Source organism: Anomaloglossus baeobatrachus, chromosome 11, assembly GCF_048569485.1.
Source record: "Anomaloglossus baeobatrachus isolate aAnoBae1 chromosome 11, aAnoBae1.hap1, whole genome shotgun sequence".
NCBI lineage: Eukaryota > Metazoa > Chordata > Amphibia > Anura > Aromobatidae > Anomaloglossus > Anomaloglossus baeobatrachus.
In genome coordinates, this window is record NC_134363.1 from 3596281 (window position 1) to 3618360 (window position 22080).

General features: G+C 52.9%; 1 protein-coding gene across 4 annotated transcripts in view; it reads left to right on the top strand.

Annotated features, from left to right (window-relative positions):
• The first annotated feature begins 559 nt into the window (after window positions 1–559).
• Window positions 560–22080, top strand: part of SPEN (spen family transcriptional repressor) — a 106487-nt gene continuing 84966 nt past the window's right edge. For 3 of the 4 annotated variants that reach the window (XM_075328160.1, XM_075328162.1, XM_075328161.1), the window contains exons 1-2: window positions 560–799; window positions 17661–17981. In XM_075328160.1, coding sequence (XP_075184275.1) covers window positions 717–799; window positions 17661–17981 — 404 coding nt within the window. In that variant the 5' untranslated portion in view covers window positions 560–716. The other variant, XM_075328163.1, reaches the window with a different exon arrangement.

A 22080-nucleotide genomic window follows, 5' to 3' on the forward strand; every position in this document is an offset into this window, starting at 1 on the left:
CCGTGTGCTGGGGGGCTCTCTGCCGTGTGCTGGGGGCTCTCTCCCGTGTGCTGGGGGCTCTCTCCCGTGTGCTGGGGGGGCTCTCTGCCGTGTGCTGGGGGGGCTCTCTGCCGTGTGCTGGGGGGCTCTCTGCCGTGTGCTGGGGGGCTCTCTCCCGTGTGCTGGGGGGGCTCTCTCCCGTGTGCTGGGGGGGCTCTCTCCCGTGTGCTGGGCACCCTCTGTCCCTCCCGTATACTGAGTGGGCTCTTCTTAGTGCTGTGTTCGCTCCTCCCTCTCGCTCCTCCCTCTCGCTCCTCCCTCTCGCTCCTCCCTCTCGCTCCTCCTCTTTTTCGTTCTCACACCCTCCCTTCCCCTCCCCCTCCCTCTGTATTTTCCCAGCGCTCCCTCTTCAGGATTTCACAGCCAAATGTCAGTGCGCAGGCGCATTGATGAGAACCGCCGCTGGCATCTGCGCAGATTGGAAACCAAAATGTTAGCGCATGCGCACAACGGCCCCGCCCTCCACCGCCCCCTCAGCTCCCCATTCACCTCAGTGGCCGCCGCGCATGCGCAAACGCAGTGTCGGCGCCGAAGGGCTGGTTGTGCGTGTGTGACCGGGACACGGTGGAGAAAAACGAGTAAATCTGAAGAGATCCCTGCACCCGGCCCGCCAATGTTGCGCTCAACGGGACACCTCCCCCCACCTCCGTCTGCATGAGCCGGAAAACCGAGCCAGCATGGTCCGGGAAACCAGGCACCTGTGGGTGGGGAACTTACCCGAGAACGTGCGGGATGACAAGATTATCGAGCATTTCAAACGGTGAGTGGCCGCGACGTGGCGGAAGATGCACCGAGAGCTCAACCGGGGCTGGAAACGGACTATACCGGCTGTTACCGACAACTGCTGACAGGATTAACTGACTGCACCCGAATATACCGAGTGTGCCCGACGGGATTTACCTCAGATATTCAGCGGGTACCCCAATATTCCTGACAGGATTTACCTCAGATTTATGTCCTGAACCCGAATATTCCTGACTGGATTTACCTCAGATATTCGCCCTGCACCCGCATATCAGCGTGTACCCCAATATTCCTGACAGGATTTACTTCAGATATATGTCCTGCACCCCGAATATTCCTGACAGGATTTACCTCAGATTTATGTCCTGCACCCCGAATATTCCTGACAGGATTTACCTCAGATTTGTGTCCTGCACCCCGAATATTCCTGACAGGATTTACCTCAGATTTGTGTCCTGCACCCCGAATATTCCTGATAGGATTTACCTCAGATTTATGTCCTGAACCCGAATATTCCTGACTGGATTTACCTCAGATTTATGTCCTGCACCCCGAATATTCCTGATAGGATTTACCTCAGATTTATGTCCTGAACCCGAATATTCCTGACTGGATTTACCTCAGATATTCGCCCTGCACCCGCATATCAGCGTGTACCCCAATATTCCTGACAGGATTTACTTCAGATTTATGTTCTGCACCCCGAATATTCCTGGCAGGATTTACCTCAGATTTATCTCCTGCACCCCGAATATTCCTGACAGGATTTATCTCAGATTTATCTCCTGCACCCCGAATATTCCTGACAGGATTTACCTCAGATTTATCTCCTGCACCCCGAATATTCCTGACAGGATTTACTTCAGATTTATCTCCTGCACCCCGAATATTCCTGACAGGATTTACCTCAGATTTATCTCCTGCACCCCGAATATTCCTGACAGGATTTACCTCAGATTTATCTCCTGCACCCCGAATATTCCTGACAGGATTTACCTCAGATTTATCTCCTGCACCCCGAATATTCCTGACAGGATTTACCTCAGATTTATCTCCTGCACCCCGAATATTCCTGACAGGATTTACCTCAGATTTATCTCCTGCACCCCGAATATTCCTGGCAGGATTTATCTCAGATTTATCTCCTGCACCCCGAATATTCCTGGCAGGATTTACCTCAGATTTATCTCCTGCACCCCGAATATTCCTGGCAGGATTTATCTCAGATTTATCTCCTGCACCCCGAATATTCCTGGCAGGATTTACCTCAGATTTATCTCCTGCACCCCGAATATTCCTGACAGGATTTATCTCAGATTTATCTTCTGCACCCCGAATATTCCTGGCAGGATTTACCTCAGATTTATCTCCTGCACCCCGAATATTCCTGGCAGGATTTATCTCAGTTTTATCTTCTGCACCCCGAATATTCCTGGCAGGATTTATCTCAGATTTATCTTCTGCACCCCGAATATTCCTGGCAGGATTTACCTCAGATTTATCTCCTGCACCCCGAATATTCCTGACAGGATTTACCTCAGATTTGTGTCCTGCACCCCGAATATTCCTGGCAGGATTTACCTCAGATTTATCTCCTGCACCCCGAATATTCCTGGCAGGATTTACCTCAGATTTATCTCCTGCACCCCGAATATTCCTGGCAGGATTTACCTCAGATTTATCTCCTGCACCCCGAATATTCCTGACAGGATTTACCTCAGATTTATCTCCTGCACCCCGAATATTCCTGACAGGATTTATCTCAGATTTATCTTCTGCACCCCGAATATTCCTGGCAGGATTTACCTCAGATTTATCTCCTGCACCCCGAATATTCCTGACAGGATTTATCTCAGATTTATCTTCTGCACCCCGAATATTCCTGGCAGGATTTACCTCAGATTTATCTCCTGCACCCCGAATATTCCTGACAGGATTTACCTCAGATTTATCTTCTGCACCCCGAATATTCCTGGCAGGATTTACCTCAGATTTATCTTCTGCACCCCGAATATTCCTGGCAGGATATACCTCAGATTTATGTCCTGCACCCCGAATATTCCTGACAGGATTTATCTCCTGCACCCCGAATATTCCTGGCAGGATTTATCTCCTGCACCCCGAATATTCCTGACAGGATTCAACTCAGTTGCCCGGTGCACACCAGTGTTCTGATGGGTTTGTTCACTGTACCCCATTACAATGGTTGTCGCAGCTGTTTCTGGGTGAAGGGAGCCCTGTGCCCTCGTTATAACAGAATTTGGTTGTTGGATACCTGACTAAACCCTAACACCCCCCCCCCCTCTGGTGGCCCCATGGTTGGGCCTCATGTCCCATCTGTCTCTGGTGGCCCCATGGTTGGGCCTCATGTCCCATCTGTCTCTGGTGGCCCCATGGTTGGGCCCAATGTCTGCCCCCCCCCCCCTTCTGGTGACCCCGTGGTTGGAACTGATGCCTCACCCCTCTTCTCTGACGTCCCTCTTCCCTGGTGGCTCCGTGATTGGACCGGACATCTTCTTTTCTTTGGTGACTGTGTGGCTGGACCTCATCCCCCTTTTCTGGTGGCTATGTGGTTGGAACTGACATATCCCCCGTTTGGCGGCTCCGTGGTTGGACCTCACGTCCCCCCTCCTCTGGCGGCTCCGTGGTTTGGACCTCACGTCTCCCCCCTCCTCTGGCGGCTCCGTGGTTTGGACCTCACGTCTCCCCCCTCCTCTGGCGGCTCCGTGGTTTGGACCTCACGTCTCCCCCCTCCTCTGGCGGCTCCGTGGTTTGGACCTCACGTCTCCCCCCTCCTCTGGCGGCTCCGTGGTTTGGACCTCACGTCCCCCCCCTCCTCTGGCAGCTCCGTAGTTTGGTTCTCACGCCCCCCCCCCCCCTTCTTTGGCGGCTCTGTGGTTGGGTCTGACGTTTTCCCCCTCACACACCATTTTCTAGGTTCTGTGATTGGATGGCTTAGATTAATCATTTTACATTTTTTTTTTATTTTTTAAGAAGCGGTGTTTTGCCTGGTAATGTTTGTTGGCGGGAGAAACCTCTAGCAATTTACCCCTGAAAAGGGCTGGCGGGAGAAACCTCTAGCAATTTACCCCTGAAAAGGGCTGGCGGGAGAAACCTCTAGCAATTTACCCCTGACAAGGGCTGGCGGGAGAAACCTCTAGCAATTTACCCCAGACGGGGGCTGGCGGGAGAAGCCTCTAATGATTTACCCCAGACGGGGGCTGGCGGGAGAAGCCTCTAATGATTTACCCCAGATGGGGGCTGGCGGGAGAAGCCTCTAATGATTTACCCCAGACGGGGGCTGGCGGGAGAAACCTCTAATGAGTTACCCCAGACGAGGGCTGGCGGGAGAAGCCTCTAATGATTTACCCCAGACGAGGGCTGGCGGGAGAAGCCTCTAATGATTTACCCCAGACGGGGGCTGGCGGGAGAAGCCTCTAATGATTTACCCCAGACGGGGGCTGGCGGGAGAAGCCTCTAATGATTTACCCCAGACGGGGGCTGGTGGGAGAAGCCTCGAATGATTTACCCCAGATGGGGGCTGGCGGGAGAAACCTCTAATGATTTACCCCAGACGAGGGCTGGCGGGAGAAGCCTCTAATGATTTACCCCAGACGGGGGCTGGTGGGAGAAGCATCTAATGAGTTACCCCAGACGGGGGCTGGCGGTAGAAGCATCTAATGATTTACCCCAGACGGGGGCTGGCGGGAGAAGCATCTAATGATTTACCCCAGACGGGGGCTGGCGGGAGAAACATCTAATGATTTACCCCAGACGAGGGCTGGCGGGAGAAGCCTCTAATGATTTACCCCAGACAAGGGCTGGCGGGGGAAGTGGTGGGAGATTGTGACATTTCATAAATCGCGATTACTATAGACAGAGAAGCTAATGGCTCCAGAGCAGTGGGGACCTGGTGCCACCGCTGCAGCCACCGGTTTATCCTGTCCTTGGTTGTGCCGCTGGCTCCCGGGGCTGCATTATGTCTGTGCCTGTTCTTCTGTTGCTGTGGGTGGTGATGCCAGTCTCGGGGCGCAGTCCCTGCTGCGGGTGCAGTGTCTAGGGCTGTGTGTATGTGCCCGTATGCTCTGGGTCTGAGCTAGGGGCCACCTTTCTGTGTGCTGTGGCAATGGCCGCTCTCTGTGCCCGTTCTTCTGTTGCTGGTGATGCCAGTCTCGGGGCACAGTCCCTGCTGCGGGTGCAGTGTCTAGGGCTGTGTGCCCGTATGCTCTGGGTCTGAGCTGGGGCCACCTTTCTGTGTGCTGTGGCAATGGCCGCTCTGTGTGTGCCCGTTCTTCTGTGGGTGGTGATGCCAGTCTCGGGGCACAGTCCCTGCTGCGGGTGCAGTGTCTAGGGCTGTGTGTATGTGCCCGTATGCTCTGGGTCTGAGCTAGGGGCCACCTTTCTGTGTGCTGTGGCAATGGCCGCTCTGTGTGTGCCCGTTCTTCTGTGGGTGGTGATGCCAGTCTCGGGGCACAGTCTCTGCTGCGGGTGCAGTGTCTAGGTCTGTGTGTGTGTGCCCGTATGCTCTGGGTCTGAGCTGGGGCCACCTTTCTGTGTGCTGTGGCAATGGCCGCTCTGGCTGTGCCCGTTCTTCTGTGGGTGGTGATGCCAGTCTCTGGGCACAGTCCCTGCTGCGGGTGCAGTGTCTAGGTCTGTGTGCCCGTATGCTCTGGGTCTGAGCTGGGGCCACCTTTCTGTGTGCTGTGGCAATGGCCGCTCTGTGTGTGCCCGTTCTTCTGTGGGTGGTGATGCCAGTCTCGGGGCACAGTCTCTGCTGCGGGTGCAGTGTCTAGGGCTGGGTCTATGTGCCCGTATGCTCTGGGTCTGAGCTAGGGGCCACCTTTCTGTGTGCTGTGGCAATGGCCGCTCTGGCTGTGCCCGTATACTCTGGGTCTGAGCTAGGGGCCACCTTTCTGTGTGCTGTGGCAATGGCCGCTCTGGCTGTGCCCGTTCTTCTGTGGGTGGTGATGCCAGTCTCGGGGCACAGTCCCTGCTGCGGGTGCAGTGTCTTGGTCTATGTGCCCGTATGCTCTGGGTCTGAGCTGGGGCCACCTTTCTGTGTGCTGTGGCAATGGCCGCTCTGTGTGTGCCCGTTCTTCTGTGGGTGGTGATGCCAGTCTCGGGGCACAGTCCCTGCTGCGGGTGCAGTGTCTAGGTCTGTGTGCCCGTATGCTCTGGGTCTGAGCTGGGGCCACCTTTCTGTGTGCTGTGGCAATGGCCGCTCTGTGTGTGCCCGTTCTTCTGTGGGTGGTGATGCCAGTCTCGGGGCACAGTCCCTGCTGCGGGTGCAGTGTCTAGGTCTGTGTGTATGTGCCCGTATGCTCTGGGTCTGAGCTGGGGCCCCTTTCTGTGTGCTGTGGCAATGGCCGCTCTGTGTGTGCCCGTATGCTCTGGGTCTGAGCTGGGCCCCCCTTTCTGTGTGCTGTGGCAATGGCCGCTCTGGCTGTGCCCGTTCTTCTGTGGGTGGTGATGCCAGTCTCGGGGCACAGTCCCTGCTGCGGGTGCAGTGTCTTGGTCTGTGTGCCCGTATGCTCTGGGTCTGAGCTGGGGCCCCTTTCTGTGTGCTGTGGCAATGGCCGCTCTGGCTGTGCCCGTTCTTCTGTGGGTGGTGATGCCAGTCTCGGGGCACAGTCCCTGCTGCGGGTGCAGTGTCTAGGGCTGTGTGCCCGTATGCTCTGGGTCTGAGCTGGGGCCACCTTTCTGTGTGCTGTGGCAATGGCCGCTCTGTGTGTGCCCGTATGCTCTGGGTCTGAGCTGGGGCCACCTTTCTGTGTGCTGTGGCAATGGCCGCTCTGTGTGTGCCCGTATGCTCTGGGTCTGAGCTGGGGCCCCCTTTCTGTGTGCTGTGGCAATGGCCGCTCTGTGTGTGCCCGTTCTTCTGTGGGTGGTGATGCCAGTCTCGGGGCACAGTCCCTGCTGCGGGTGCAGTGTCTAGGTCTGTGTGCCCGTATGCTCTGGGTCTGAGCTGGGGCCCCCTTTCTGTGTGCTGTGGCAATGGCCGCTCTGGCTGTGCCCGTTCTTCTGTGGGTGGTGATGCCAGTCTCGGGGCACAGTCCCTGCTGCGGGTGCAGTGTCTTGGTCTGTGTGCCCGTATGCTCTGGGTCTGAGCTGGGGCCCCTTTCTGTGTGCTGTGGCAATGGCCGCTCTGTGTGTGCCCGTATGCTCTGGGTCTGAGCTGGGGCCCCCTTTCTGTGTGCTGTGGCAATGGCCGCTCTGAGTGTGCCCGTATGCTCTGGGTCTGAGCTGGGGCCCCTTTCTGTGTGCTGTGGCAATGGCCGCTCTGGCTGTGCCCGTATGCTCTGGGTCTGAGCTGGGGCCCCTTTCTGTGTGCTGTGGCAATGGCCGCTGTGTGTGTGCCCGTATGCTCTGGGTCTGAGCTGGGGCCCCTTTCTGTGTGCTGTGGCAATGGCCGCTCTGTGTGTGTGCCCGTATGCTCTGGGTCTGAGCTGGGGCCCCCTTTCTGTGTGCTGTGGCAATGGCCGCTCTGTGTGTGCCCGTATGCTCTGGGTCTGAGCTGGGGCCCCTTTCTGTGTGCTGTGGCAATGGCCGCTCTGTGTGTGCCCGTATACTCTGGGTCTGAGCTGGGGCCCCTTTCTGTGTGCTGTGGCAATGGCCGCTGTGTGTGTGCCCGTATGCTCTGGGTCTGAGCTGGGGCCCCCTTTCTGTGTGCTGTGGCAATGGCCGCTGTGTGTGTGCCCGTATGCTCTGGGTCTGAGCTGGGGCCCCTTTCTGTGTGCTGTGGCAATGGCCGCTGTGTGTGTGCCCGTATGCTCTGGGTCTGAGCTGGGGCCCCTTTCTGTGTGCTGTGGCAATGGCCGCTGTGTGTGTGCCCGTATGCTCTGGGTCTGAGCTGGGGCCCCTTTCTGTGTGCTGTGGCAATGGCCGCTCTGTGTGTGCCCGTATGCTCTGGGTCTGAGCTGGGGCCCCTTTCTGTGTGCTGTGGCAATGGCCGCTCTGGCTGTGCCCGTATGCTCTGGGTCTGAGCTGGGGCCCCTTTCTGTGTGCTGTGGCAATGGCCGCTGTGTGTGTGCCCGTATGCTCTGGGTCTGAGCTGGGGCCCCTTTCTGTGTGCTGTGGCAATGGCCGCTCTGTGTGTGCCCGTATACTCTGGGTCTGAGCTGGGGCCCCCTTTCTGTGTGCTGTGGCAATGGCCGCTCTGAGTGTGCCCGTATGCTCTGGGTCTGAGCTGGGGCCCCCTTTCTGTGTGCTGTGGCAATGGCCGCTCTGAGTGTGCCCGTATGCTCTGGGTCTGAGCTGGGGCCCCTTTCTGTGTGCTGTGGCAATGGCCGCTCTGGCTGTGCCCGTATGCTCTGGGTCTGAGCTGGGGCCCCTTTCTGTGTGCTGTGGCAATGGCCGCTGTGTGTGTGCCCGTATGCTCTGGGTCTGTGCTGGGGCCCCTTTCTGTGTGCTGTGGCAATGGCCGCTCTGTGTGTGCCCGTATACTCTGGGTCTGAGCTGGGGCCCCTTTCTGTGTGCTGTGGCAATGGCCGCTCTGGCTGTGCCCGTATGCTCTGGGTCTGAGCTGGGGCCCCTTTCTGTGTGCTGTGGCAATGGCCGCTCTGTGTGTGCCCGTATGCTCTGGGTCTGAGCTGGGGCCCCTTTCTGTGTGCTGTGGCAATGGCCGCTGTGTGTGTGCCCGTATGCTCTGGGTCTGAGCTGGGGCCCCTTTCTGTGTGCTGTGGCAATGGCCGCTGTGTGTGTGCCCGTATGCTCTGGGTCTGAGCTGGGGCCCCTTTCTGTGTGCTGTGGCAATGGCCGCTCTGGCTGTGCCCGTATGCTCTGGGTCTGAGCTGGGGCCCCTTTCTGTGTGCTGTGGCAATGGCCGCTCTGTGTGTGCCCGTATGCTCTGGGTCTGAGCTGGGGCCCCTTTCTGTGTGCTGTGGCAATGGCCGCTGTGTGTGTGCCCGTATGCTCTGGGTCTGAGCTGGGGCCCCTTTCTGTGTGCTGTGGCAATGGCCGCTGTGTGTGTGCCCGTATGCTCTGGGTCTGAGCTGGGGCCCCTTTCTGTGTGCTGTGGCAATGGCCGCTGTGTGTGTGCCCGTATGCTCTGGGTCTGAGCTGGGGCCCCTTTCTGTGTGCTGTGGCAATGGCCGCTGTGTGTGTGCACGGTCCTGTGCTGCTGGAGGTGCAGGAGCTCGTATTGTTTGTGATTTGTGCTCTTGGGCTGGTGAATTATTAAACATTTTACCCTTCCTCCCCTCTGCTTTCTGTGTGTGGGGGAGGGGAGCTGCGGGATGTCGTTGCTCTCTAGTCCCGGATTTCGTGGGAATGTGAGCCCTGGATGCGGTTTTGTCTATGGTTGCTGGGCATAGACCCAGAGGCTCTCGCACGCACTCCCTGTGATGGGGGGAACGTACCCAGCCACGGGCAATGCTCTTGTCGTTTCTGTGCACAAAAGCAAAATGTCTTGAGTGTATTGTAGAGTGGGGGAGGGGAGCCGTGCACCCCGCACTCTTCATCCTTGTATGGATAGTTCCCAGCCACGGAGTGGAGGATCTCCTTAAAATGGCGTCCGGCTCCCTTTCAGCCCCCAGCGTGTGCGATCCGGGCACAAGTAGTGTACACAGAAGCTGTGCTCCGCCATGTTCCTCGCTGCAGTGCCGCTGCTGTCACATTCAGGCGTGGACACATGCCAGGGGGGCTCCTCGCCTTCAGCGCAGGTTATTTTTGGAGCCCCAGATTAATCTGACATTTTGTACTCTGCAGGATTGAGCAAATAAAGCCTCTTGTGTTGCTAGGATTTTCACAGCAACTGAATAGGGCTTTAAATATTGTGCCCAAAGTTACCATGGAGATGTTGCTAAGCGATGCAGCGAGGGCGGGATTTCGGTGGCATATTCACAATAAGCGTCTCTTGTAGAGAGCAGGGCATCTGCCGTGGAGCCGCCACTGCGCTTTTATAATAGATATTACCATGTAAAATAACGGAGCTGACGATCGTGTGCTGCATCCGCAAATAAGAGCGGAGCGAGCGCTGCAGACAGTCTCCAGACGCGCTGCAGCTCCTGCCCTGCTGCATTTTGTTTTTGTTCTCTTCAGTCCTTGTTCCCACCCATCCCCCAGCCCCTGAACAGAGCTCCACACAACATGTGCTCTCTTGTGCGGGGAGATGCAGCCATCTTTCCCATGTAGAAATTGTTGGCTATTTTTCCGCGGTCGCATTGTCCTTGTGAATGTGTAAACAGCGCTTTGCTATTGTGCGGGGGGGGGGGGGGGGGGGGGGCACCTCCTCAGCCTCTTGTTAGATAAATGCTTTTCTCCAGTGTATATTACATGTGAATTGCTCGCTGATTGCCTCAGTAGTATGTTTACTGTCATTTTCCCCAAACTAAACACCGTTTTGGGGGGTAGTGGGGAAACCCCCTAACATTGGATTGGGCTGCTCTTGGTCTACCGCTGTCACGCTCCTAGACCCGAAATATTCTGTGTAGTAACCAATGAAAAATACTGCAGAGCCCATCAGTTACTCTTATATGGTGTAGATGGGATCTTTTATCATCCGTATTCGTCATATGTATGTAAATCTGCTGATGGTGCCCGTCGTGCCACATAATGACCATGGTGGAGGAAGGGTCCGCGGGCCGGATGCTCCCACCTTGCCGCCATCGTCTTCACTGGCGTACACTGGGGTCCGGGCCTCCTCCCGGTGTTCTCCCATACTTCTCATGGTTAATGATTGTGGTGTGTTTTCAGTGACATGCCTATTTACTGACTCACGCTTTACAGCCTCGTCACTCAAGGACACATTCTGGAACATGTTGGTTTTTTTTAGCTTCAGCGGCCGGACTCGTTATGTCACATCATCTGGTTATAGATCCTCAGAGTAGAACGTGATTTGTCCCCGGATATTGGCTACCTTGTCTGAATGATCTCCTTTCCTTCACGTTGTTTGTTGTATGGAGACACTTGTGCAATTTCTTGCCAGTTTTATGCGGTGTTTGATTATTTTTGCATTATACAATGGCCACAATTTACATCTCTATTGCTTCTGATTAAGCGACGACCAAGGAAAACATTTGAACAAGTCTTCTATTTCTTCCGACATGGAAACTTGTCCCAAAGGTTTAATTGTGAGACCCCTACAGAGTGTTCACACGGGGCCGAGACGCTGGGAATGACCGTACAGAGCGAAGCGACATGGAAATCGCCGGGCCTTGTCCCATTCTAGATTTGCATGAGGTCAGGTTTTTATTTGTTCGCTTTCATCACCAATTTCTTCCTTTACAAAAGGATCAAATCGACACCAAAATCTGCATGTGACCCCGGTCACTTCTAAGAGACGCCCGGGAAATATTTCAATCTGCTGTGAAAGGGAACCTGTCACTAGTTTTTTGCCCTATAAGCTGCGGCCACCACCAGTGGGCTCTTATATACAGCATTCTAACATGCTGTATATAAGAGCCCAGGCCGCTGGGTATAACATAAAAAACACTTTACAATACTCACTTAGAAGGTCGTTCTGCTGCACACCAGTCGGATGGGTGGTGCCGTTCTCCGGGACCGGCGCCTCTCCTTTCGGCCATCTTGCTCTTCCTTATTCGGAAGTCGCGGTCCATGACGCGTCTACGTCATACACACGCGCTGGCATTGAGGTAGATGCATCATACACCGCGGCTTCATATAAATAGGTGACTCCGTCAGTCTGCCAGAAATCTGCACCATGTGAACACACCCTAAGGGCTCATTCAGATGTTTGGGATTTTTCCCGCACGCAGAACAGTCCAAGTTTAATTAGTGTGTTTGATCGGACTTGTTACTATCAGTTTGGTCAGGATTTCATCACTTTTTCCCGGCTGAAAAATATAAAATCAACTGAAGTTTCTCAAGCTTCTCCGATCAGGCAGTCTATTGTACAGTGCTATAGAAATATAAATTATTATTATTAGGACGCGGTAGCATCTGAGCACCGTCTTTTTTTTTTTCCCATGGACCCATTGACCTTCAGTGGCGAGTTTGATTCAACACAATATGAGCTACCCCATAGACTATTATAGGTACAAGCAGCAAAGATCTCGTGCAATAATAACTGAGCTCTGAAAGAGGCCTTCTGCTTGTTAATGTACCTTTTGTATTGATGCTTCTGATTGGCAGATGAATATTTAAAATATTAGACCCTGGTGTAGCTGCCCGGCCTGTAAGAGCAAACCAGACTGGATCTCCTGCTGTTCTCCTGTGTCTAGGTGTGATAATCACTATATTATAATGCACAGCCCCTCATATAGGTCCCTCGCCTCTGCTGGGCTATAGCATAAAGCAATGGATGAGCGATAGCCCGGCCTGTAAGAGCAAACCAGACTGGATCTCCTGCTGTTCTCCTGTGTCTAGGTGTGATAATCACTATATTATAATGCACAGCCCCTCATATAGGTCCCTCGCCTCTGCTGGGCTATAGCATAGAGCAATGAGTGAGCGATGGCCCGGCCTGTAAGAGCAAACCAGACTGGATCTCCTGCTGTTCTCCTGTGTCTAGGTGTGATAATCACTATATTATAATGCACAGCCCCTCATATAGGTCCCTCGCCTCTGCTGGGCTATAGCATAAAGCAATGGATGAGCGATAGCCCGGCCTGTAAGAGCAAACCAGACTGGATCTCCTGCTGTTCTCCTGTGTCTAGGTGTGATAATCACTATATTATAATGCACAGCCCCTCATATAGGTCCCTCGCCTCTGCTGGGCTATAGCATAGAGCAATGGATGAGCGATAGCCCGGCCTGTAAGAGCAAACCAGACTGGATCTCCTGCTGTTCTCCTGTGTCTAGGTGTGATAATCACTATATTATAATGCACAGCCCCTCATATAGGTCCCTCGCCTCTGCTGGGCTATAGCATAGAGCAATGAGTGAGCGATAGCCCGGCCTGTAAGAGCAAACCAGACTGGATCTCCTGCTGTTCTCCTGTGTCTAGGTGTGATAATCACTATATTATAATGCACAGCGCCTCATATAGGTCCCTCGCCTCTGCTGGGCTATAGCATAAAGCAATGGGTGAGCGATAGCCCGGCCTGTAAGAGCAAACCAGACTGGATCTCCTGCTGTTCTCCTGTGTCTAGGTGTGATAATCACTATATTATAATGCACAGCCCCTCATATAGGTCCCTCGCCTCTGCTGGGCTATAGCATAAAGCAATGGGTGAGCGATAGCCCGGCCTGTAAGAGCAAACCAGACTGGATCTCCTGCTGTTCTCCTGTGTCTAGGTGTGATAATCACTATATTATAATGCACAGCCCCTCATATAGGTCCCTCGCCTCTGCTGGGCTATAGCATAGAGCAATGAGTGAGCCATAGCCCGGCCTGTAAGAGCAAACCAGACTGGATCTCCTGCTGTTCTCCTGTGTCTAGGTGTGATAATCACTATATTATAATGCACAGCCCCTCATATAGGTCCCTCGCCTCTGCTGGGCTATAGCATAAAGCAATGGGTGAGCGATAGCCCGGCCTGTAAGAGCAAACCAGACTGGATCTCCTGCTGTTCTCCTGTGTCTAGATGTGATAATCACTATATTATAATGCACAGCCCCTCATATAGGTCCCTCGCCTCTGCTGGGCTATAGCATAAAGCAATGGGTGAGCGATAGCCCGGCCTGTAAGAGCAAACCAGACTGGATCTCCTGCTGTTCTCCTGTGTCTAGGTGTGATAATCACTATATTATAATGCACAGCCCCTCATATAGGTCCCTCGCCTCTGCTGGGCTATAGCATAGAGCAATGAGTGAGCGATAGCCCGGCCTGTAAGAGCAAACCAGACTGGATCTCTTGCTGTTCTCCTGTGTCTAGGTGTGATAATCACTATATTATAATACACAGCGCCTCATATAGGTCCCTCGCCTCTGCTGGGCTATAGCATAGAGCAATGAGTGAGCGATAGCCCGGCCTGTAAGAGCAAACCAGACTGGATCTCCTGCTGTTCTCCTGTGTCTAGGTGTGATAATCACTATATTATAATGCACAGCCCCTCATATAGGTCCCTCGCCTCAGCTGGGCTATAGCATAAAGCAATGGGTGAGCGATAGCCCGGCCTGTAAGAGCAAACCAGACTGGATCTCCTGCTGTTCTCCTGTGTCTAGGTGTGATAATCACTATATTATAATGCACAGCCCCTCATATAGGTCCCTCGCCTCAGCTGGGCTATAGCATAAAGCAATGGGTGAGCGATAGCCCGGCCTGAAAGAGCAAACCAGACTGGATCTCCTGCTGTTCTCCTGTGTCTAGGTGTGATAATCACTATATTATAATGCACAGCGCCTCATATAGGTCCCTCGCCTCTGCTGGGCTATAGCATAGAGCAATGAGTGAGCGATGGCCCGGCCTGTAAGAGCAAACCAGACTGGATCTCCTGCTGTTCTCCTGTGTCTAGGTGTGATAATCACTATATTATAATGCACAGCCCCTCATATAGGTCCCTCGCCTCTGCTGGGCTATAGCATAGAGCAATGAGTGAGCGATGGCCCGGCCTGTAAGAGCAAACCAGACTGGATCTCCTGCTGTTCTCCTGTGTCTAGGTGTGATAATCACTATATTATAATGCACAGCCCCTCATATAGGTCCCTCGCCTCTGCTGGGCTATAGCATAGAGCAATGAGTGAGCGATGGCCCGGCCTGTAAGAGCAAACCAGACTGGATCTCCTGCTGTTCTCCTGTGTCTAGGTGTGATAATCACTATATTATAATACACAGCCCCTCATATAGGTCCCTCGCCTCTGCTGGGCTATAGCATAGAGCAATGGGTGAGCGATAGCCCGGCCTGTAAGAGCAAACCAGACTGGATCTCCTGCTGTTCTCCTGTGTCTAGGTGTGATAATCACTATATTATAATGCACAGCCCCTCATATAGGTCCCTCGCCTCTGCTGGGCTATAGCATAGAGCAATGAGTGAGCGATAGCCCGGCCTGTAAGAGCAAACCAGACTGGATCTCCTGCTGTTCTCCTGTGTCTAGGTGTGATAATCACTATATTATAATGCACAGCCCCTCATATAGGTCCCTCGCCTCTGCTGGGCTATAGCATAGAGCAATGAGTGAGCGATAGCCCGGCCTGTAAGAGCAAACCAGACTGGATCTCCTGCTGTTCTCCTGTGTCTAGGTGTGATAATCACTATATTATAATGCACAGCCCCTCATATAGGTCCCTCGCCTCTGCTGGGCTATAGCATAGAGCAATGAGTGAGCGATAGCCCGGCCTGGTCATGTTCAGCTAGAGATGCATCTTATCCTGTTGCATAATGCTGCAAACTGCTGCTTGTGAGGATTTAGTGAGGGCCGTGTCCTCGGTCCCGTGTGGTTATTTGTTCTTCTGTGATGACCTGAATCAGCAAATCTTCACCTTCTTCCAAACACGAACCTAAAGGGAATCTACAGAGGTGTAAAAATGGCCGGTTAATGGTTAGATAACGGGCGAGCACACAATGGTCTTGCTGACGCAGCCGTCCACATTGTACTCCATATGGAGTGACACCGGACCTTCTGGAAACCCTCTTTTTCAGCAGGACCTTTCCTGGACCAGCAGGTATCTGCTGGAAGGTTTATTAAACATGGCTGCTTCTTTGGGGGCGATGACGCAGCAAACAATCTTTGATTGAAGTCGTCCGTTCTGATCGTGTTGGGGTGATCTCAGGTGGTGAGGTGCTGTTACATTTTATATATTTTGTGGTGAACTCTATCATCTATTTCACCTGTAAAACGTACAATTGTGTAGAAAACTGCATCAAATCTGGGTTGTTTCTCTCAAATCCAGTTTTCTCATCCCTCCCCGGCCAGCTCTGAATGCACGGGCTTATTGAGGCTGGATGTTTGTAAGGAATGGGTCACGTCTCATGTTCCCATGATCAGGGCATATCTAGCATTGGTAAGTGGCTGTCCTGTGACGTGGCCCTGATCAGTCTGTGTGTCGTCCTGTGACGTGGCCCTGATCAGTCTGTGTGTCGTCCTGTGACGTGGCCCTGATCAGTCTGTGTGTCATCCTGTGACGTGGCCCTGATCAGTCTGTCGTCCTGTGACGTGGCCCTGATCAGTCTGTGTGTCGTCCTGTGACGTGGCCCTGATCAGTCTGTGTGTCGTCCTGTGACGTGGCCCTGATCAGTCTGTGTGTCGTCCTGTGACGTGGCCCTGATCAGTCTGTGTGTCGTCCTGTGACGTGGCCCTGATCAGTCTGTGTCTCGTCCTGTGACATGGCCCTGATCAGTCTGTGTCTCGTCCTGTGACATGGCCCTGATCAGTCTGTGTCTCGTCCTGTGACGTGGCCCTGATCAGTCTGTGTGTCGTCCTGAGACGTGGCCCTGATCAGTCTGTGTCGTCCTGTGATATGGCCCATGATCAGTCTGTGTGTCGTCCTGTGACGTGGCCCTGATCAGTCTGTGTGTCGTCCTGTGACGTGGCCCTGATCAGTCTGTGTGTCGTCCTGTGACGTGGCCCTGATCAGTCTGTGTGTCGTCCTGTGATATGGCCCATGATCAGTCTGTGTGTCGTCCTGTGACGTGGCCCTGATCAGTCTGTGTGTCGTCCTGTGATGTGGCCCTGATCAGTCTGTGTGTCGTCCTGAGACGTGGCCCTGATCAGTCTGTGTGTCGTCCTGTGACGTGACCCTGATCAGTCTGTGTGTCGTCCTGAGACGTGGCCCTGATCAGTCTGTGTCGTCCTGTGATCTGGCCCCTGATCAGTCTGTGTGTCGTCCTGTGATATGGCCCATGATCAGTCTGTGTGTCGTCCTGTGACGTGGCCCTGATCAGTCTGTGTGTCGTCCTGTGACGTGGCCCTGATCAGTCTGTGTGTCGTCCTGTGATGTGGCCCTGATCAGTCTGTGTCGTCCTGTGACGTGGCCCTGATCAGTCTGTGTCGTCCTGTGACGTGGCCCTGATCATTCTGTGTGTCGTCCTGTGACGTGGCCCTGATCAGTCTGTGTGTTGTCCTGTGACGTGGCCCTGATCAGTCTGTGTGTCGTCCTGTGACGTGGCCCTGATCAGTCTGTGTGTCGTCCTGTGACGTGGCCCTGATCAGTCTGTGTGTCGTCCTGTGACGTGGCCCTGATCAGTCTGTGTCGTCCTGTGACGTGGCCCTGATCAGTCTGTGTGTTGTCCTGTGACGTGGCCCTGATCAGTCTGTGTGTCGTCCTGTGACGTGGCCCTGATCAGTCTGTGTGTCGTCCTGTGACGTGGCCCTGATCAGTCTGTGTGTCGTCCTGTGACGTGGCTCTGATCAGTCTGTGTGTCGTCCTGTGACGTGGCCCTGATCAGTCTGTGTGTCGTCCTGTGACGTGGCCCTGACCATTCTGTGTCGTCCTGTGACGTGGCCCTGATCAGTCTGTGTCGTCCTGTGACGTGGCCCTGATCAGTCTGTGTCTCGTCCTGTGACGTGGCCCTGATCAGTCTGTGTCTCGTCCTGTGACGTGGCCCTGATCAGTCTGTGTGTCGTCCTGTGACGTGGCCCTGATCAGTCTGTGTGTCGTCCTGTGACGTGGCCCTGATCAGTCTGTGTCGTCCTGTCCATTTGTTGAGACGTCATGCTACTTTCTCGATAGCTCCTGCGAGTTTGGGCATGAGCCGCCCGGGCGTGGTTGTTGCTCTCTGCCCCGCTTACACAAGGCTTGCCAGGTGTGAGGACAGAATTCTCACTTTTCAGCCATTAGTCAAGCTTTAGGCTAAAATGTTCCCATTTCTGTGGAGGTTATTGTGTGATCAGGTTAGGACTTGTCTTATAAAAGCGCCTTCCAATTACAAAGATTGGTGAATATTGGGAATCTGACGAGCGCCGGGGTCTGCCCAAACCATGGTTCTGTTGTAGTGCGGCAATATGTATGCGATAAAGATGGAAGTGATCGCCTCTAGTCATGGTCTAATGTTTTCTTATTTTTCTTTTTTTTTTTTTTTCTTTCTACTTTTTTGCAGATATGGACGCGTCGAAAGTGTCAAAATTTTACCTAAACGTGGATCTGATGGTGGAGTGGCAGCGTTTGTGGATTTTGTGGATATTAAAAGTGCACAGAAGGCGCACAATGCTGTCAACAAAATGGGGGACCGAGACCTACGGACGGATTATAACGAGCCGGGCACCATTCCGGGAGCTGCCCGCGTTTTGGATGAGACAGTTTCCATAACATCTCGTAGTAGAGAGGTTTCTGGTTTCAGAGGAGGTGGTGGGGGGCCCACTTATGGACCCCCACAATCACTCCATGCACGGGAAGGACGTTATGAACGGAGACTTGATGGGTAAGTTGTAAGGTTTTGCTAGGCAGGTATTTTGTATTTATTATGGTGAGAGAGAAAAAAAACACAAAACTCTTAGGTTCCCCCTGATGGATTTAAAATTTTGGGAAATCTGTGTGCTACCTCTGGGTTTGGAAATGTCTAAGTCTTATCCTAATGGCTGGGACCCTGTGGATTTGTAAGGGAGTCGTCTGCAGCTGGCTGGATGTCCTGACGTAGTGTGGATTACCCTCCCTGCGGGAATAGTGGTGCTGTCCATGTGGATGTATCCTTGGAGCTACTCGGGACCGCTGGGCGTGGTGTGCGGTGGGATCCTTCCGCTGGTGGATTGTTACTCGCCGGGACCTCTCCTCTGACCGCTCTGGATTGTATTCAATGGGAATAGTTTAAGAAGAGTGAAGACTGTGCACATGGGATTTACACAGACCAAGCTGGGAATTGTGCGATTACGTGGCACTCTATATTACGTGGAATGTAATATGGGATATCCGTCTTCCTAAACGTTGGACTTTACAGGGATAATCGAAGTGAGGATGGTGTATAATGTCCGAAAAGGAAAAAGTCAAGACGCAAAATCATTGTGGCCTGAGGATATACCACGTGTGGATGTCTATACTATCGGATATGCTTCCCTGAAACAGCAGCTGTCATGGGACATACTTATTTGTATATAATGTATTTTTTCATTTCTTTTTTATATTTTTGTCACAACCCACAGCGGATAACTTTGATCCAAGCCTGGGGGCTGGAGACAGTAAATCCTCCCGTTCCTCTGTGGATTGCTCCCTTTATTTTTTATTTTTTGGTTTGGTCGCATTTTTTTTTCTTGGTTCATCAAAAGTATCATATGAAACCCTTGAAATTGTGGCTCATTACGAAGGTGGATGTACCCTATAAAGGGACCAAATTGGGGAAGTTATGTTCTCAAATCACTCCCTAGATTTAATTGGGATTGTAGGTCGTGTTTCCTCACTCAGAAAAGGTTGGTATGTGCTGCCCTGTATATATTCCGCCCCTTTCCTAACCCAGTCATCCTTTATTTCCACTAACCCTATAGACGTAGCACCATTCCTCTCCAGCTTGTTAGTGTTTTCTGAGCCTTCCACTTTGCTTCCTCCTCTTCCTACTTTCTCTGTTACTTTCTTAGCAATGATATTGATGTCATAATATAACACTAAGTGACGGCACTTTCCCTGTAGTTCTGCTTTCCTAATACGTGACGATGAATCTATTGTCCTTTGTGCCAGCGCCCTCTCACCTGAAGACTATCTTATACATTGTTATTTCTGCTATGGTGTGATTGGAGGTGCTAGACCGTTAATATGGGAAATCCTAGAGTCAGGATTGCAGAAATGCTCCTAAGCTCCCGGGCCGTCCCTACCCATCTACCAGCCGCTAGAAGAAGTGCCAGCTGTGTGACCAGGAGAGTAAAGGGAGGAGGTCTGGGAGGCCAGGTTGTAGGCAGCTTAGTGAGCGCAGGTATCGTGGCGGGCAGAGATGTGTGCTGCCCACGGCCTGGCTCCTATGTGGCAGGCACTCACGTTTACCCTGAAAATCTCCTCTTAGAAGTGCAGAGCCTTTGTGGATATCTGGACATTTGCAAACCATATCGTCCAAGCCCTTAGCTGCCCTGAATGAGGTCCGTACTGTGACTGGCGTGCTGTAACGTTAAGGCTATGTGGCCAGGTGAGTGCGTTCTGCACCGCAGCGTAAAGTCACTGCATGTGCGCTTCAGAATGAAAAGCTGCCTTCTGAAACGTTGGTGACTGCAGAATTCGAGCACTCTGGATGCAGCCTCTGCCATAGACAGAATGGAGAAAGCATCCAGAACGCACAAAGGAAGTGACATGTTGCCTTTTAGAACGCAGCGATTTGGCAGCATGCAACGTGGGCATGGATTATGCACAATCGTCATAGATTGTGCAAGGGACGCAGGACGCATGCAGTTAGGCTATGTGCGCACGTTGCGTATTTGCATGCAGTTACGCTGCGATCTGCACTGCAGCGTAACTGCATGCGTCCTGCGTCCCCAGCATAATCTATGAAGATTATGCAGGAGCCATGCGCACGTGGCGTATTAGAGCTCAGTGCTTCGGCTGCTGCACAAAGCGCGTGTTCTAAGAATTTGACATGTCACTTCTTTCCTGCGCTCTGCCTGCAGCCCCTGCTCTGTCTATGGGAGGGGCTGCACTCAGAGCGCATGGAATTGGCTTTTTTTTTTTCATTACGGACTCTTTCTGCAGCGATTTGAAGCACATGTGTGCTGTTCAAATCGCTGCAGAAATTTCTGCAGAACACTACGTGCGCACATAGCCTTACACTGCAGTGCAATACGCAGCGTAACTGCATGCAAATACGCAACGTGGGCACAGAGCCTTACAATGCAGTGCAATATGCAGCGTAACTGCATGCAAATACGCAACGTGGGCACATAGCCTTACACTGCAGTGCAATACGCAGCGTAACTGCATGCAAATACGCAACGTGGGCACAGAGCCTTACAATGCAGTGCAATATGCAGCGTAACTGCATGCAAATACGCAACGTGGGCACAGAGCCTTACACTGCAGTGCAATATGCAGCGTAACTGCATGCAAATACGCAACGTGGGCACATAGCCTTACACTGCAGTGCAATACGCAGCGTAACTGCATGCAAATACGCAACGTGGGCACAGAGCCTTACACTGCAGTGCAATATGCAGCGTAACTGCATGCAAATACGCAACGTGGGCACATAGCCTTACACTGCAGTGCAATACGTAGCGTAACTGCATGCAAATACGCAACGTGGGCACAGAGCCTTACACTGCAGTGCAATACGCAGCGTAACTGCATGCAAATATGCAACTTGGGCACAGAGCCTTACAATGCAGTGCAATACGCAGCGTAACTGCATGCAAATACGCAACGTGGGCACAGAGCCTTACAAAGCAGTGCAATACGCAGCATAACTGCATGCAAATACGCAACGTGGGCACAGAGCCTTACAACGCAGTGCAATACGCAGCGTAACTGCATGCAAATACGCAACGTGGGCACAGAGCCTTACACTGCAGTGCAATACGCAGCGTAACTGCATGCAAATACGCAACGTGGGCACAGAGCCTTACAATGCAGTGCAATACGCAGCGTAACTGCATGCAAATACGCAATGTGGGCACAGAGCCTTACACTGCAGTGCAATACACAGCGTAACTGCATGCAAATACGCAGCGTGGGTACAGAGTCTTACACTGCAGTGCAATACGCAGCGTAACTGCATGCAAATACGCAACGTGGGTACAGAGCCTTACACTGCAGTGCAATACGCAGCGTAACTGCATGCAAATACGCAACGTGGGCACAGAGCCTTACAATGCAGTGCAATACGCAGCGTAACTGCATGCAAATACGCAATGTGGGCACAGAGCCTTACACTGCAGTGCAATACACAGCGTAACTGCATGCAAATACGCAGCGTGGGCACAGAGCCTTACACTGCAGTGCAATACACAGCGTAACTGCATGCAAATACGCAGCGTGGGTACAGAGTCTTACACTGCAGTGCAATACACAGCGTAACTGCATGCAAATATGCAACGTGGGCACAGAGCCTTACACTGCAGTGCAATACGCAGCGTAACTGCATGCAAATACGCAACGTGGGCACAGAGCCTTACAATGCAGTGCAATACGCAGCGTAACTGCATGCAAATACGCAAGGTGGGCACAGAGCCTTACACTGCAGTGCAATACGCAGCGTAACTGCATGCAAATACGCAAGGTGGGCACAGAGCCTTACACTGCAGTGCAATACGCAGCGTGGCCACAGAGCCTTACACTGCAGTGCAATACGCAGCGTAACTGCATGCAAATACGCACGGTGGGCACAGAGCCTTACAATGCAGTGCAATACGCAGCGTGGGCACAGAGCCTTACACTGCAGTGCAATACGCAGCGTAACTGCATGCAAATACGCAAGGTGGGCACAGAGCCTTACAATGCAGTGCAATACGCAGCGTGGGCACAGAGCCTTACAATGCAGTGCAATACGCAGCTTGGGCACAGAGCCTTAGGCTTGTGGTGGCGGCACTCAGGGAAACCCTCAGATTAGTAATGGA